A 13770-nucleotide genomic window follows, 5' to 3' on the forward strand; every position below is an offset into this window, starting at 1 on the left:
ATATACACAGTAAAGAATTAAGAATGAGAAATTTTACTTAACATTCAGTTCAGTATAACTTGTAAAGAATGAATTGACTTTTGATGACACAAGCAAATTGAAAATAAAATCTAATTTATAAGTATTATAGTACTGCCTTTTTGTCTAAATGGTTTCTAATCTTTTAAAACCCAGTTAATTCTTTGTGATTTAGTGATGTTTTCTTCTAAGACCAAAGAATTATTGCACATGTTTTATTATACAAATAGAAAAAAAGATATTAAGTTGATTTCATATTTCTTTTTTCTAAGTTTCAAATTCTCAAACCTGACACAACTATACAATAGTGTTAGCAATACATATGCTAAATTTCAATACTGTAACAGTAACATGAATTTCCCCCCACTATACAATGATTCATTAGATAATATCTAATGGTTGATAAAAACTATCACACTTACATTTTTGCTTCCTGCTACCTTTTGTATTTCTCTAAAAAGGCAGAAAAAAATTATCAATTACTATAATTTAATGAAGAAATGAGTGTTTTAAAAACATTAATTATTGCTTTAGTGTTTCTATATCCTGTGTAATTCCAACTTCCAGTATTTTACATTTTCTAAAAGTAAACTTAAGTATAGCTCAAAATTTACTTTCCTGGGACACCTGGGTGGCTCAGTTGGTTAAGTGTCTGCTTTCGGCTCAGGTCATGATCCCAGGGTCCTGGGATCGAGTTTCCCATTGGGCTCCTTGCTCAGTGGGGAGCCTGCTTCTCCCTCTACTTGCCATTCTCCCTGCTTTGCTCCCTTAGGCCCTCTCTCTCTCTCTCTGGCAAATAAATAAATAAAATCTTTTTTAAAAAATTGACTTTTCTTAGCATCTCTAGGCACAAGTTGAAGTGAGATTGTTTGTACTTTAAGGAATTAGGCATAACTGATCTTGGGTATTAGTCAATTTGTCAAAATTGAAAACTATTTCAGCCACTACTCTCTTGGCCTTATTTCCATTTTGTTTAGCTGATAGGACTGTCAGATCTTGACAGCCACAACACCATATGTTACAATCAAAGCCAGATGACATTTTGGCACTGTAGCAATTTTTTGAAGTGATGTGCTAATTTTCTATTTTGTGATGGTTTGAGATAAATCAACTATAAGTTCAGATATTAAAAATTCTGAAGAAAACAGTACAGCAAATTTCTCCATTCCCCACCTTTTTCTTTCACTATGGACTCAAAGAGTCTGACCCTTTAAATAACTACCACCACCTACTTTCTTCCTATGTTCCATCTCCTTTTAATCCAACTGAGAGGAAAAACTTAATACCTAGAAAATATCCTTGATACCTTATCCACTCATTTTATTCTTTCAACGGATTTATTGAGCACCTACTATATACCAACCACAATATGAGGTGTAAGGAATACAAAGTTGAACACAGACAACAAAAACACAATTCCTGTCCTCATGGAGTTTACAGTCTAGAGTCTACATTAATCAAATATGTATAAAATTACAAAGATGTTCAATGCTAAGTAGAGGTATGTGTTCATGTGATAATATACAAGAGTGGGTCTTACTCTGTGACTGAAATTAAGGAATGCTTCCCTGAGGAAGTGATAAATAAGCTAAGATCTGAAATACAAATAAGAATTCAACTCAGCAATGAACAGGGGAAGGGATTTCAAGCCAAAGGAATATGAACAAGGTTCCTATGGTAGAAGAAGCAGTTTAATTCTCACTTATTCCATATACTTCAAGTGCAATGAGGTTAAGCAGTAGTAATAACAACTAACCTCTACTGAGTTTTTTTTTTATTTAAAGATTTTATTTATTTATTTGACAGAGAGAGACAGCCAGAGAGCACAAATGGGAGGAATGGCAGAGAGAGAGAGAAAGAAGCAGGCTCCCCACTCAGCAGGGAGCCTAATGAAGGGCTCAATCCCAAGACCCTGGGATCATGACCTGAGCAAAGGCAGACACTTAACCGACTGAGCCACCCAGGCGCCCCTATTGAGTATTTTTAAAATTATGTGTCAGCCATTGTTTTAATGTTTTGAGACATTAACTCTTTTAATGCCCTGAATTATACTAAAAAGTAAATAGTGGCTCTAATATATAGGTCACATAAATATTTTTGTTTTCATCTTAAGAGCAAGAAAAAGCCATTAAAATGTCTTAAGCTAGGAGTGAGAATAGGGGTGGAGGGTTGCCTTGATTAAAACTGCACTTCCAAAGAGAATTCTGCCTGCAGTAGGGTAGATCAGAGGAGGGCCAGAGTAGCTGTAGGAAGACCAGGTAGGAGGCAACTGCAGTAAAGCAGGCAAAAGGTGTGATTATAGCTAGGGAGGTGATGAGTAGAGAGACGCAGACACATTTGAGAGGTGACAGAACCTGGTAAAGAACTGACAGGGGGTGGGAAGAGTTAGCAAAGTGTCTAAGAGTAGTTCTAAGTTACTAGTTTGGGAACCAGGGTGATAGTGGTACCATTCACTGAAATAGGAAATGCCTTGATTAGAGTGGAGGTTTAAAAAACACTTGTTAAAGTGGAACTCCTGTAGTGACAAATATCAAATAACTACAATAAAAATTCAGAAAGGAGTTTCTGGTTAATTTTTCCACATATATTTTTGTGCAATAATACATAGCCATTCCTACATGGCTTAAATTAAAATAACACTTCATCACAACTAATGTCACATGGTGGTCTTTGAAATTCCAGGACAAAATGAGAAAAGAAAAAATTACAAGATACCAAGAAAATGTTTTTGACGTACATAAAATTAAAAGGCAAAACATGATTACCATTTCCTTCCCTGATCACTAACATCTCTGCTACAGATTTAGAAAAAAAAAAAAAAAAATCAAACTATGGCAACTTTTTTCCTAATTTATGGTCATTAAATAACTAGTAAGTTTATCATAGGGTTATTCCTATATTTCTCACACTGTGAAAAAGGTTGGGATTAACATAAACAAAAATTCTCCCACTATCTTTTAAGTAGTTTGAAAAATATACACTCATCACACACACACCATTAAAAATATATTTATCTTTAAAAGAAAAACAGACAAAAGAAAATAAGGGATTCCTCTCTCTACCTCTGGCAAAATCTGTGAATTAATGACGAAGGTAAAATAAAAGCATATAACTGGGATCTAAATCAAAAGGTCAAGTTATTAATTGTGATGTCAGTCAAATCCCTTGTTCTTTTTAAGCCTTTGGGTTTGTTGTTTTGTTTTTTTTTAACTTCTAAAATGTGAGTAATACCTACCTCCCAGATTTGTTGTGAGAATTACATGAGATAATGTTTTTCAAAGTGCTTTATGAATTTTAAATCTATATAAAAATAGTACTCACTATAAATTTAAAAAAATCCAACAAAGCATACAAGAACACCCAGACCCATGTTAATTATCATCTCCATTGTTTATATACTTTCCTTGAGAAGGCCAAGTAAACTGAAAAGGAATAAGGAAAACATTCAGCTTCTGTAACACTAAATGATTCACCATAAATTTAAAACTTCTATGGAGCAAACAGGTCAATCCTGAGAAACTGTCAGCTCTGAAGACATTAATGTCCCATCAATCCTGCTTTTCTATAAGAGGCTGTTTTGTTGAATACATACCTACAAATCAAAAGTACTCTACACTATGGATATAAGCTGTATGTTTTAAATCTTTAACTAGACGTTTGCTTTTAATCTAAGACTACGATATAGTTTTAGATTAATATGGTTTAATGTGATTTTTAAAATATTCTGAGGTAAAAAAATTAACAATTTAATTTGTTCTTTGCTATATCCTTAGCTCCCAAAACAGGGTCTGTATTTTTAAAGATTTTATTTATTTATTTGAGAGAGAGAGAATGAGAGACAGAGAGCATGAGAGGGAGGAGGGTCAGAGGGAGAAGCAGACTCCCTGCCGAGCAGGGAGCCCGATGCGGAACTCGATCCCGGGACTCCAGGATCATGACCTGAGCCGAAGGCAGTCGCTTAACCAACTGAGCCACCCAGGCGCCCCGGGTCTGTATTTTTAAATAATGTCATTGAAAATGGATGTTACGGAAGGAAAAAAAAAAAGCCAGTATTGTTTTCAGTGAAATCTAAATCACTCCAACACTTAATGTAAATGAAACATGTTTTTTCATCCAAGTATTCAGATATAGGGATGGCTATATAAGTCATGCCAAACAAGCAAAGCACCATAAAGTGACATAATGTTGTTTAAAATTTTCAAGTATCTTAAAGAAAGAATAGTCTGAGCTGTTTCATGTTACAGCTTAGATATATTTATGTTTTAAGAATGTTAATTTTAAAATAGACCCCACTTAGTTTAACTCTATCAGAAATATAGTTTAAATCTTTAAAAATGTCTGTTTCTTAAACACTCATAAACTTATTTCATAATGCATGATTTTCTCTCTCATGTTGGTTTCAACCTTAACTATCCCTAGAAAATAGAATTCAAAATTTACTAATTATTCTTATTATAGAAGATAGTATTTATGTCACATACACCTTTAACCAAAACTAGCTTTATAAATACAATATGTGCAAACATCTACCTAATGATACTACAAGAATGGTATGAAATTATTTTACGTATATGAAAAGAAAATTCTCTGAAAACATTCCCCTCAGAGAAAAGATAAAGGTAAAGAAATAATATAAATAGTATTAATTAAAATTCTTATACTTACAAATGCTGCCAAATTTAGGATAGTTAAATTATTCTTTTACTTCTAACAATAACTGTTTAAAGGAATGTACAAGTAATGCTTTTTAAATCAGTTGGCCATATACTGTAATGTTTTGCTTTTCTACAGTTTGTGCTTTTTATTTTTACATTTGTATGATCCTTTTAGCTGAAAATTATACCTTTAACTTACACAATTTACTCATCATTTTAATTATTTCTTTTTCACATTCTCAAGTTACTTTATAAGATCAGGAGGGTGATGATTTTTGAATTTTTGAACCCAGTCAATATAATTTATTAACTTGATTGGACTTTTCCACAGTAATTAAATAATTATAGATTTGAGTACATAATTCTAATAACATTTAAAATGTAAGCCTCATTTTAAATTACATTAGCCCTAAAAGCATTTGAATCTTTGTAAATAATAGTAATTATTAACAAATAGTGATAAATAAAATCAGCAATCTGTGAGAACACAACAGATTTCCATTTTTCTTTTTAAAAAGTGCCTATAATGTGATATCAAAATTAGGAAATGACATCTTCTTTCCATTAGACATGTGATTATTTTACAGTATGTGTTGACTTCCCTCTATCACACCAGTTTAAGAGTTTGGTTAAACCCCAAAACACAAAACAACCAGAAGATTGTAATGCCGTACCTAATACTTTCTAAACTGGCTTTGGAATAGTCACCACTTCATCACATTCTATTTCATTTTATTGTCTTTTCATGAAAAGGAAAGTCTTCCACTAACTGGTAACATAACATTATAAATATAACCTCCCTACTACAGAGCTATAATTTGAATTTTTGACTGCCACTCCTGCTATGCAACTGTCATCTTCTTTATATGATGAAGAAGAGCATCTTTTTCCAAGTGAGCCTCTGCAAGAGCCATTTTAGCTTTGGCCAATTCCTGTTTAAGAGATTCATTCTCTTCCATGAGCTGAAATGATAAATTTGGAAAATAAGAGAATTTAATCATTTTCAGAAAATACATACTGTTCATATAGTACCTAAAGGTGTGAAACTTGGGAGAGTAAAAATACCCAATACTGGTGAGAGTGCACTTAAGCTGAAATTGCTTTGAGAAGCACTTTAAAATGTTCATAAGTTTTGACCCAGCAATTTAAAACAAGAATTCACTCCTAATTTCCAAATCTAATAGTGATTTTGTTTAATTTCAGTTTCTCTAGACCTCTCTGTGGTTTTACACATTGCTGACCTTGCTCCTCCTTCCTAAGCCTCTCTCTTTCGCCTCTTATGCCTCAGCTCTTTCATGTTTATCTCTTTCCACCTACAGACTTTTCTTCTTTTCCTCTGCTGTTTAAGAACCATTAGATTTTACTATGCTGTTAGATTCCATAATTGGTCATCTTATCACTTGAGTCACTCTCTTAGATGATCTCATCTACTCCTATGGCTCTATCACATAACTCGATCCAGCACGAACTTCCGTCTTGAGCTACAGACCCATATTCTGAATATCTTATTAAATCTTTTCATCTAGATGGCCAATAGGTCTCCCTCCCCACATTAAGACTCAGCTCAAGTACATTATCCTCTTGAACTATTCTCTAACTCCTACCTATGAAGACTTAATGATAAAATTAAGAACTTTCTCCCCCCAAAATACATTTATACAGATATATTAATATATATATACATTTAATTTCAAAGAGTTCTCAGGCTTCTTTTAGTCCCAGCTTACAAATTCTTGCCTTATAGACCAAGTTGGGTATTTCCCTGTATTTCTCCAATCTCTAGCACAGCACTTGACACAGTATGTTATAACCTCAATTACACACCCCCAACTTTTTAGTTTCTTGAAAGAGATGATATATTGTTCAATTTTACATTCTAGCTCAAAGTTGACATCCAAAAAATTCTGGTGAACAGATGAATGACTTTGGTTCTACCACAGAGAATTAAAATTCTACTGGATATTATAATAACAAAAAGAACAACTCAAACGTTAACATGTTAACAAATATTAAGAGGAAAGGTTAGAAATGACAGTATATTCACATCATGTTACTCTGCCATTAACAATAAATATGAAGCATATGTAGCAATATGGAAAAATATCTGTTAAACCATGTTAAGTAAAAAAATATATAGTATATATACTAGAATAATAATTGTTTTGAAAAATTATGGAAAAGAGCCTGAAAGGAAAAAATTTTTTAAATATATTGACAGCACTGCAGAAAGTTAGAATGCATTAAAGTTGTTTAAAAATATTTTTATAGTACTTTTGCAAACTTAACAATAAGACAACAAAATGAATATATCCTCCAGGAATCTTTTCTAGATTCCAGGAACTAGTACTCACCCACATTTACTCCTCTATCTTTCCATTAGACTATTCAACCTCTGTGAAGATTGGGAATGTTTCATTCTTGCTCAACACTATTCCCATAGCATCTAACACAGTGCCTGGGCAAACACTCATAAACAAGCACTCAAGAAACATTATTTAATAAGTAAATAATGTTTGAATTTTTAGTATATTTCTTTTAATTGCCAGAACTGAATGAGAAATTAGTTTTCCCATTACCTGTTCCCTAGTAAAATCAAAGGAGCACTCAGGAAAGTTAACTGACTGAGAAGGCCAAGGAACCTCTGGACTCGTCTGAGTGGCTTGAGTGACACTATGTTGTTTCTTCAGATCATACTTCTCACTGGTAAGCAGCACTGAATCACTTTTGACTTTTTTTTTCAAATCATTTCCAGTGTTAAGCATCTGAGAATCTGATCAAAGAAATAAAATGCTCAGATAACATTGTAAAATACATGATAAATATTAAGTTCTATTGTGAAAAATTAATTTAAAAAATATATAGATCTCTATTAGTATGAAGACATTATTATTAAATAGAAAAACAATAAAGTCAATAAAACCAAAAACTTGTTCATTGAAAAGATAAACAAAATCAACAAAAGTTTAAATTGACAAAAAGGAAGTTACTAGAATCAGAAATTAAAAAGGTGACATTACTATCAATCTTACAGAAATAAAAATGATTAAAAGGAATACTATGAAATACTATGAAAAATAGTAAATTAGATAACTTAAATGAAACAGAATAATTATCCAAAATACAAACTACCAAAATGGACTCAAGAAGAAATGGACAATGCAAATACACATATAGCAGGTAAAGAGGTTGAATCAAGAATCAAAAAAACTAACCACAAATAAAATTAAAAATTAAAAATTAAAAAATTAAAAATAAATAAAAATTAAAAAAAAAACAAAAAAACTAACCACAAACCAAAAGTCCACGCTCAGATGGCTTCAATGGTGAATTATATCAAACATTTAAATATATTATTTAAATATATTAATTATAAATCTTTACAAACTTTTCTAAAAATTGAGGAGGAGCATTTATGAATTCATTATATGAAGCCAGACAAAGAAACCATAAGAAAAGTAAAATCAATATGCTTATAAATATGAACATAAAATCCTCAACAAAATATTAGCAAACTGAACCCAGCAATATATATAAATAATTATACACCATGGCCAAGTGCAATTTATCCCAGGAATGCAAGAGTGATTTAATATCCAAAAGTCAATTAATGTAATAAATCACATCAATACAATAAAACAAAAGCCACATGATCATTTCAATAGATGCAGAAAAAACTTTTGATAAAAGCAACACTTTCCCATGATAAAAACACTCTGCAGACTAGGAACAAAAGGAAACTTCCTCAATTTGATAAAGGGCATCTACAAAAAACTCACAGTTAATACCATAGTGAAAGGTAAGAAACTGGACGTTTTCCCACTAAAATCAGGAATAAGACAAAGATATTTGTTCTCACCATTTTTACTCAACATTGTCCTAGAGGTTCTAGCCAATGCAGTTAGGCAAACAAAGTAAAAGGAATCCAAGTTAGAAAGGATAAAATGAAACTATCTCTATTCACAGATGACATGATCTTGTATATAGAAAAAAAAAAAAAAAAACCCTAAAGAATCCACTAAAAAACTCTTAGAACTAACAAATGATTTTAGCAAGGTTGCAGGATACAAGGTCAATATACAAAAATCAATTGTTATTCTCAACACTTATAATTAACAAAACTGAAATTAAGAAAACAATTTATTTAAAATGTCATCAAAAAGAATAAAATACTTAGAAACAAATTTAACAAAAAAAGTATAAAACTTATGCTCAGAAAACTACAAGTTTTCAGTAGTCTCTCTGAAATCAGCCATAGCAACATTTTTCTAGATAGGTCCTCTGAGGCAAGGGAAACAAAAGCAAAAATAAACTATTGGGACTACATCAAAATAAAATGTTTCTGCACAGCAAAGGAAACAATCAACAAAACTAAAAGGCATCCTATGGAATGGGAGAAGATATTTTTATTTATTTATTTGTTTGTTTGTTTGAGAGAGAGCATAAATGGGAGGGGCAGAGGGAGAGGGAGAATCTCAAGCAAACTCTGCGCTGAGCTTGGAGCCAGACGTGGGGCTTGATCTCACCACTCTGAGATCACGACCTGAGTTGAAACCAAAAGTCAGACACTTAACCAACTGTGCCATCCAGGCACCCCTGGGAGAAGATATTTACAAATGACATATCCAATAAAGGGTTAGTATCCAAAATATATAAAGAACTGATACAACTCAACACCCCAAATCCAAATAATCCAATTAAAAAATGGCAGAAAACATGAACAGACATTTCTCCAAACAAGACATCCAGATGGCCAACAGACACATGAAAGGATGCTCAACATCACTCATCATTATCAGGGAAATGCAAATCAAAACTACAATGAGGTATCACCTCATACCTGTCAGAATGGCTAAAATCAAACACATAAGAAACAGTTAAATGTTGAGGAGGATGTGGAGAAAAAGAAACAGTTGTACACTGTTAATGGGAATGCAAACTGGTGTAGCCAATGTGGAAAACAGTACGGAAGTTTCTCAAAAAGTTAAAAATAGAACTACCCTTTGACCCAGTAATCACAGTACTGGGTATTTACCCCCCCAAAACACAAAAACACTAATTCAAAGGGATACATGCACTTCTATGTTTATTGAAACATTATTTACAATAGCCAAACTATGAAAGCAGCCCAAGTGTCCATGGATAGAAAAATGGATAAAGAAGATGTGGTATATAGAATGGAATATTATCAGCCATAAAAAAGAATGAAATCTTGCCATTTGCAACAACATGGATAGAGCCAGACAGTATAATGTGAAGCAAAATAAGCCAGTCAGAGAAACACAAATACCATACGATCTCACACATGTGGAATTTAAGAAACAAAACAAACGAGCAAAGAAAAAAAGAGAGACAGACAAACCAAGAAACAGACTCTCAACTAGAGGAACAAACTGATGGTTACCAGCAGAGAGGTTGGTGGGGGGATAGGTGAAATAGGTGATGGGTATTAAAGAATATACTTATCATGATGAAATAAATAAACCCAAAACTATAACAATAAACCATTTCATACCCACAAGATGCCTATAATCGAAAAGTCATATAATAATGAGTGTTGGCAAACAAGTGAAGTTGGAACCCTCAAACACTGCTAGTGGAAAATATGTAGGATGGTGCAGCCACTCTGGAAAACAGTCTGGCAGTTCCTCAAATGATTAAAAATAGTTACCATATGTCCCAATAATTCTATTCTCAGATATATACCCAAGAGAAACAAAAACTTATACAAACATTTACAGTAGTATAATTCATAATCGCCAAAAAGTAGAAACAACCCAAATGTACATCAAGTAATGGATGGATAAACAAAATGTATATGCCCCATATAATAAATATATTATTTGGCCATACAAAGGAATGAAGTAATAATATACGCAACAACACTAATGAACTTTGATAATATCAAGTGAAAGAAGTCACAAAAGACAGTAATACTGTATGATTTCACTTATATGAAATGTCCAGGATAGGCAAATCTACAGAGATAAAAAAAAAATTAATGGTTGCCTAGGGTTGGAGAAGGATTGGGGAGAGACTGCTGGTAGGGATGGGAGTTTTTTTAGAGTGAAGAAAATGTTCTAAAACTGTGGTGATGATTGCACCATTTGTGAGCATACTAAATACCACTGAGTTATATATTTTAATTGGGTGAATGGTATGGTATGTGAATTATATCTCAAAAATGCTTTTATTAAAAAATAATTATAAAAAACAAGGCACGGAATATCTTCACACATCGACATATTTTCTTACTTTTTGGATTACACATAGAGCACTTTAGGTTGCAAGGGAAGAGAAGCCCAACTCAAAAATTGCTTTTAAAAAAGAAAATGTACCTAAAACTAATGTAATACTATGTGTCAATTATGCTTCGTTAAAAAAAATAATAATAAAATAAAATAATGTTTTAAATAAAAAAGGAAAAATATTTGACTCTAACAGGGAGTCCAAGTGATGGTGCTTCAGTCATGGCTGGATACTGGGATTCATAAGATGTCTTCAGGACTGTCATTTTAGGAACCTGACTCTCTATTTCTCAAGTCCACTTTTCTTTTCCTTTGTGTTGGACCAGTTATATGATGGCAAAGGTGGCTCAAATAAATAAGTTCTACAGCCTGTGACCCTTTTTCTTTCAGTGTCCTTATCAATTCACAAAAAAGACTCAACACTTGGGTCACAGTCAACTCATGTACCCCTCACCATGTCCCAAAGGCTGAAGTCTTTTGACTTGTCAAGCTGTGTCCTATTCCCACTTTTTTGATAGGGTCACATGATTGTCAGGTCCACCAAAATAACATGAAATGAGAGAACGGCAGTTTGCCAAATCAAATTATATTGAATGGACTAGAGAGCAATAATTTTCCCCTTAAAAAGACTCCAAGAAGTGGATAGTTAAAGTCAAAGAACAGAAACATTTTTTAAAGCTTTTGTTCACATTGCCAAATTACCCTCCCTTATGATTCTCTCAATTTTACCCCTATTCTATATACATATAAATTGGAATAGTTCTATCTACATGGTTAAGTGCCATCAAGTTGTGTTTTGGTCTGTTCTTGGCTTCATTTTACAGTGGTCTCAAATCAGAAACTATTTTTTATAATATTGTCTTGCATCAATTATGTTTTTAATAGTGTAAGTAGAAAAAAAAACTACAAAAACTGTTGTACTGGCTCCGACTAGCATACCATTCAGCTTGGTATTGACTGTAAGAGAAACCTAAAACACTAAGCCATGGGAAAGCCAAGTTGTCCAGTCTTTCAACCATAAAAAACTAATAATTTAGTAATTTTATAACATACTTTCATTCTCAAACTTTAAAGGAACAAAACTCCTTTTAAATGAAATATGACCCAGAACGTTTATAATATAAACTAAAAATAAGAGCTGAGTTACATTGACTATAGTTAGGATAACAGACGACCCAGGACTCAATTCTATTTAGCTTACATCCTACTACATGGGATATTAAAAATAATGAAAAATCACAAAATCATTCTGAAACCCATTTACTTCAATCATTGGGCGATGGAATGAGAAAAATGGGAAGGAGAGGGACAGAAGGGAAGAAGAAGACATATGGGGAAAGGGAAAGAAGGAATGAGGTAGAGAAGGAAGGGGGAGAGATAGAGAGTGGAAGAGGTAGGGGAGGAAGGATGGGAAGAAAGGAAGAGGGATGTATGGGGTAAGGGGAGTTAAAGAGGGACGGTAAGTAGAGAGGGGGAGGTAGGAAGAGAAAAGGAAGAGAAAAAAGGAAGGAAATGGGAAGAAAGGAAGGAAATGGGAAAAAAGGAAGGAAATGGGAAGAAAGGAAGGAGGAAGAATGTAAAGATGAGAAGGACTGGAGAGAGATGGGAAGAGAGAACCTGTGAATGAAGGGGGTGACTGGAGTCTATTATAGTAGAAAGGCGTATTTCTTTTTATTTGCTTTAAAAGAGCTTCTTTCAAGTTTTTAGGACAAATTTTGATGAACAAATCTATGCCACAGATGAAATATGCAGCATCTTACAGTAACCTACTTTTTCCCTAGCACAGGCTCTTTCAACTTGAAGAAGTCACTTGACCTGTCTAAACTTAAATTTCTTCATTTGCAAAATGGAGGTGATAAGAACACTTGCCTTATCTCAAAGGGTCTGGTAAGAATATTCAAATATTAATCATTAATAATACCACAGTAGGTATTGATAAATAATTTGACTTTAAATATAGACTTTACTAGTTATTTGTTTATTCCAATAAAAGATTTCTGTTCATTTTTCTTCTCTGGTCACACAGACTCTTCAGAGTTTAGGTTTTACACCATTCACTAGGTTTAATAATCAAAAAAATCTTCCCACCTTCCCAGTTAGGAACCATTACAGCAATGATTCTAGGAGTGTGAATGGCAGAGTTGCCACTTTCTTACAATACTAAACATAGTCTTACCATAAGACCCAGCAATCACGTTCCTTGGTATTTACACAAAGGAGTTGAAACATGTCCTGCACATAGATGTGTATAGTAGTTTTATTTACAACTACCCCAAACTGGAAGAAACCACAATGTTCCTGCACAGGTGAATGGATAAATAAACTGTGATAAATAAATAAATGGATAAATATACAGTGGAATATTACTCAGCTCTAAAAAGGAATCAGCTATGAAGCCTTGAAAAAACAAAATGGAGGAATCTTTAATGTATATAAGTAAATGGAAAATGCCAATTTAGGAAGGCTACATACCATATGATTCCAACTATATGACATTCTGGAAAAGGTAAAAACTACAGAGACAGTAGTAACACTGGGGTTGGGGTGGGGAGGGAGGATAAACAGGTAGAGTACAGAGGATTTTTTTTTTTTAAAGATTTTATTTATTTATTTGAGAGAGAGAGTGAGAGAGAGAAAGAGCACAAAAGGGGGGAGCGGGAGAGGGAGAAGCAGACTCCCTGCTGAGCAGGGAGCCCGATGCGGGACTCGATCCTGGAACTCCAGGATCATGACCTGAGCCGAAGGCAGTCGCTTAACCAACTGAGCCACCCAGGCGCCCGAGTACAGAGGATTTTTAGGGCAGTGAAACTACTCTGTAGATTACTAGAATGGTGGATATATATCATTATATG

General features: G+C 33.2%; 1 protein-coding gene across 1 annotated transcript in view; it reads right to left on the reverse strand.

The window, feature by feature from the left end:
- Positions 1-219: 219 nt before the first annotated feature.
- The window catches only part of BLTP3B (bridge-like lipid transfer protein family member 3B), a gene marked incomplete at its 5' end in the record, with an annotated part of 76453 nt that continues 62902 nt past the window's right edge, over positions 220-13770 (reverse strand). The window contains 3 exon segments of the mRNA XM_081818987.1: positions 220-5526; positions 5528-5635; positions 7250-7443. Coding sequence (XP_081675113.1) covers positions 5485-5526; positions 5528-5635; positions 7250-7443 — 344 coding nt within the window.

This window comes from Leptonychotes weddellii, chromosome 5, assembly GCF_054177405.1.
Source record: "Leptonychotes weddellii isolate Sample4059 chromosome 5, ASM5417740v2, whole genome shotgun sequence".
Taxonomy (NCBI): Eukaryota; Metazoa; Chordata; class Mammalia; order Carnivora; family Phocidae; genus Leptonychotes; species Leptonychotes weddellii.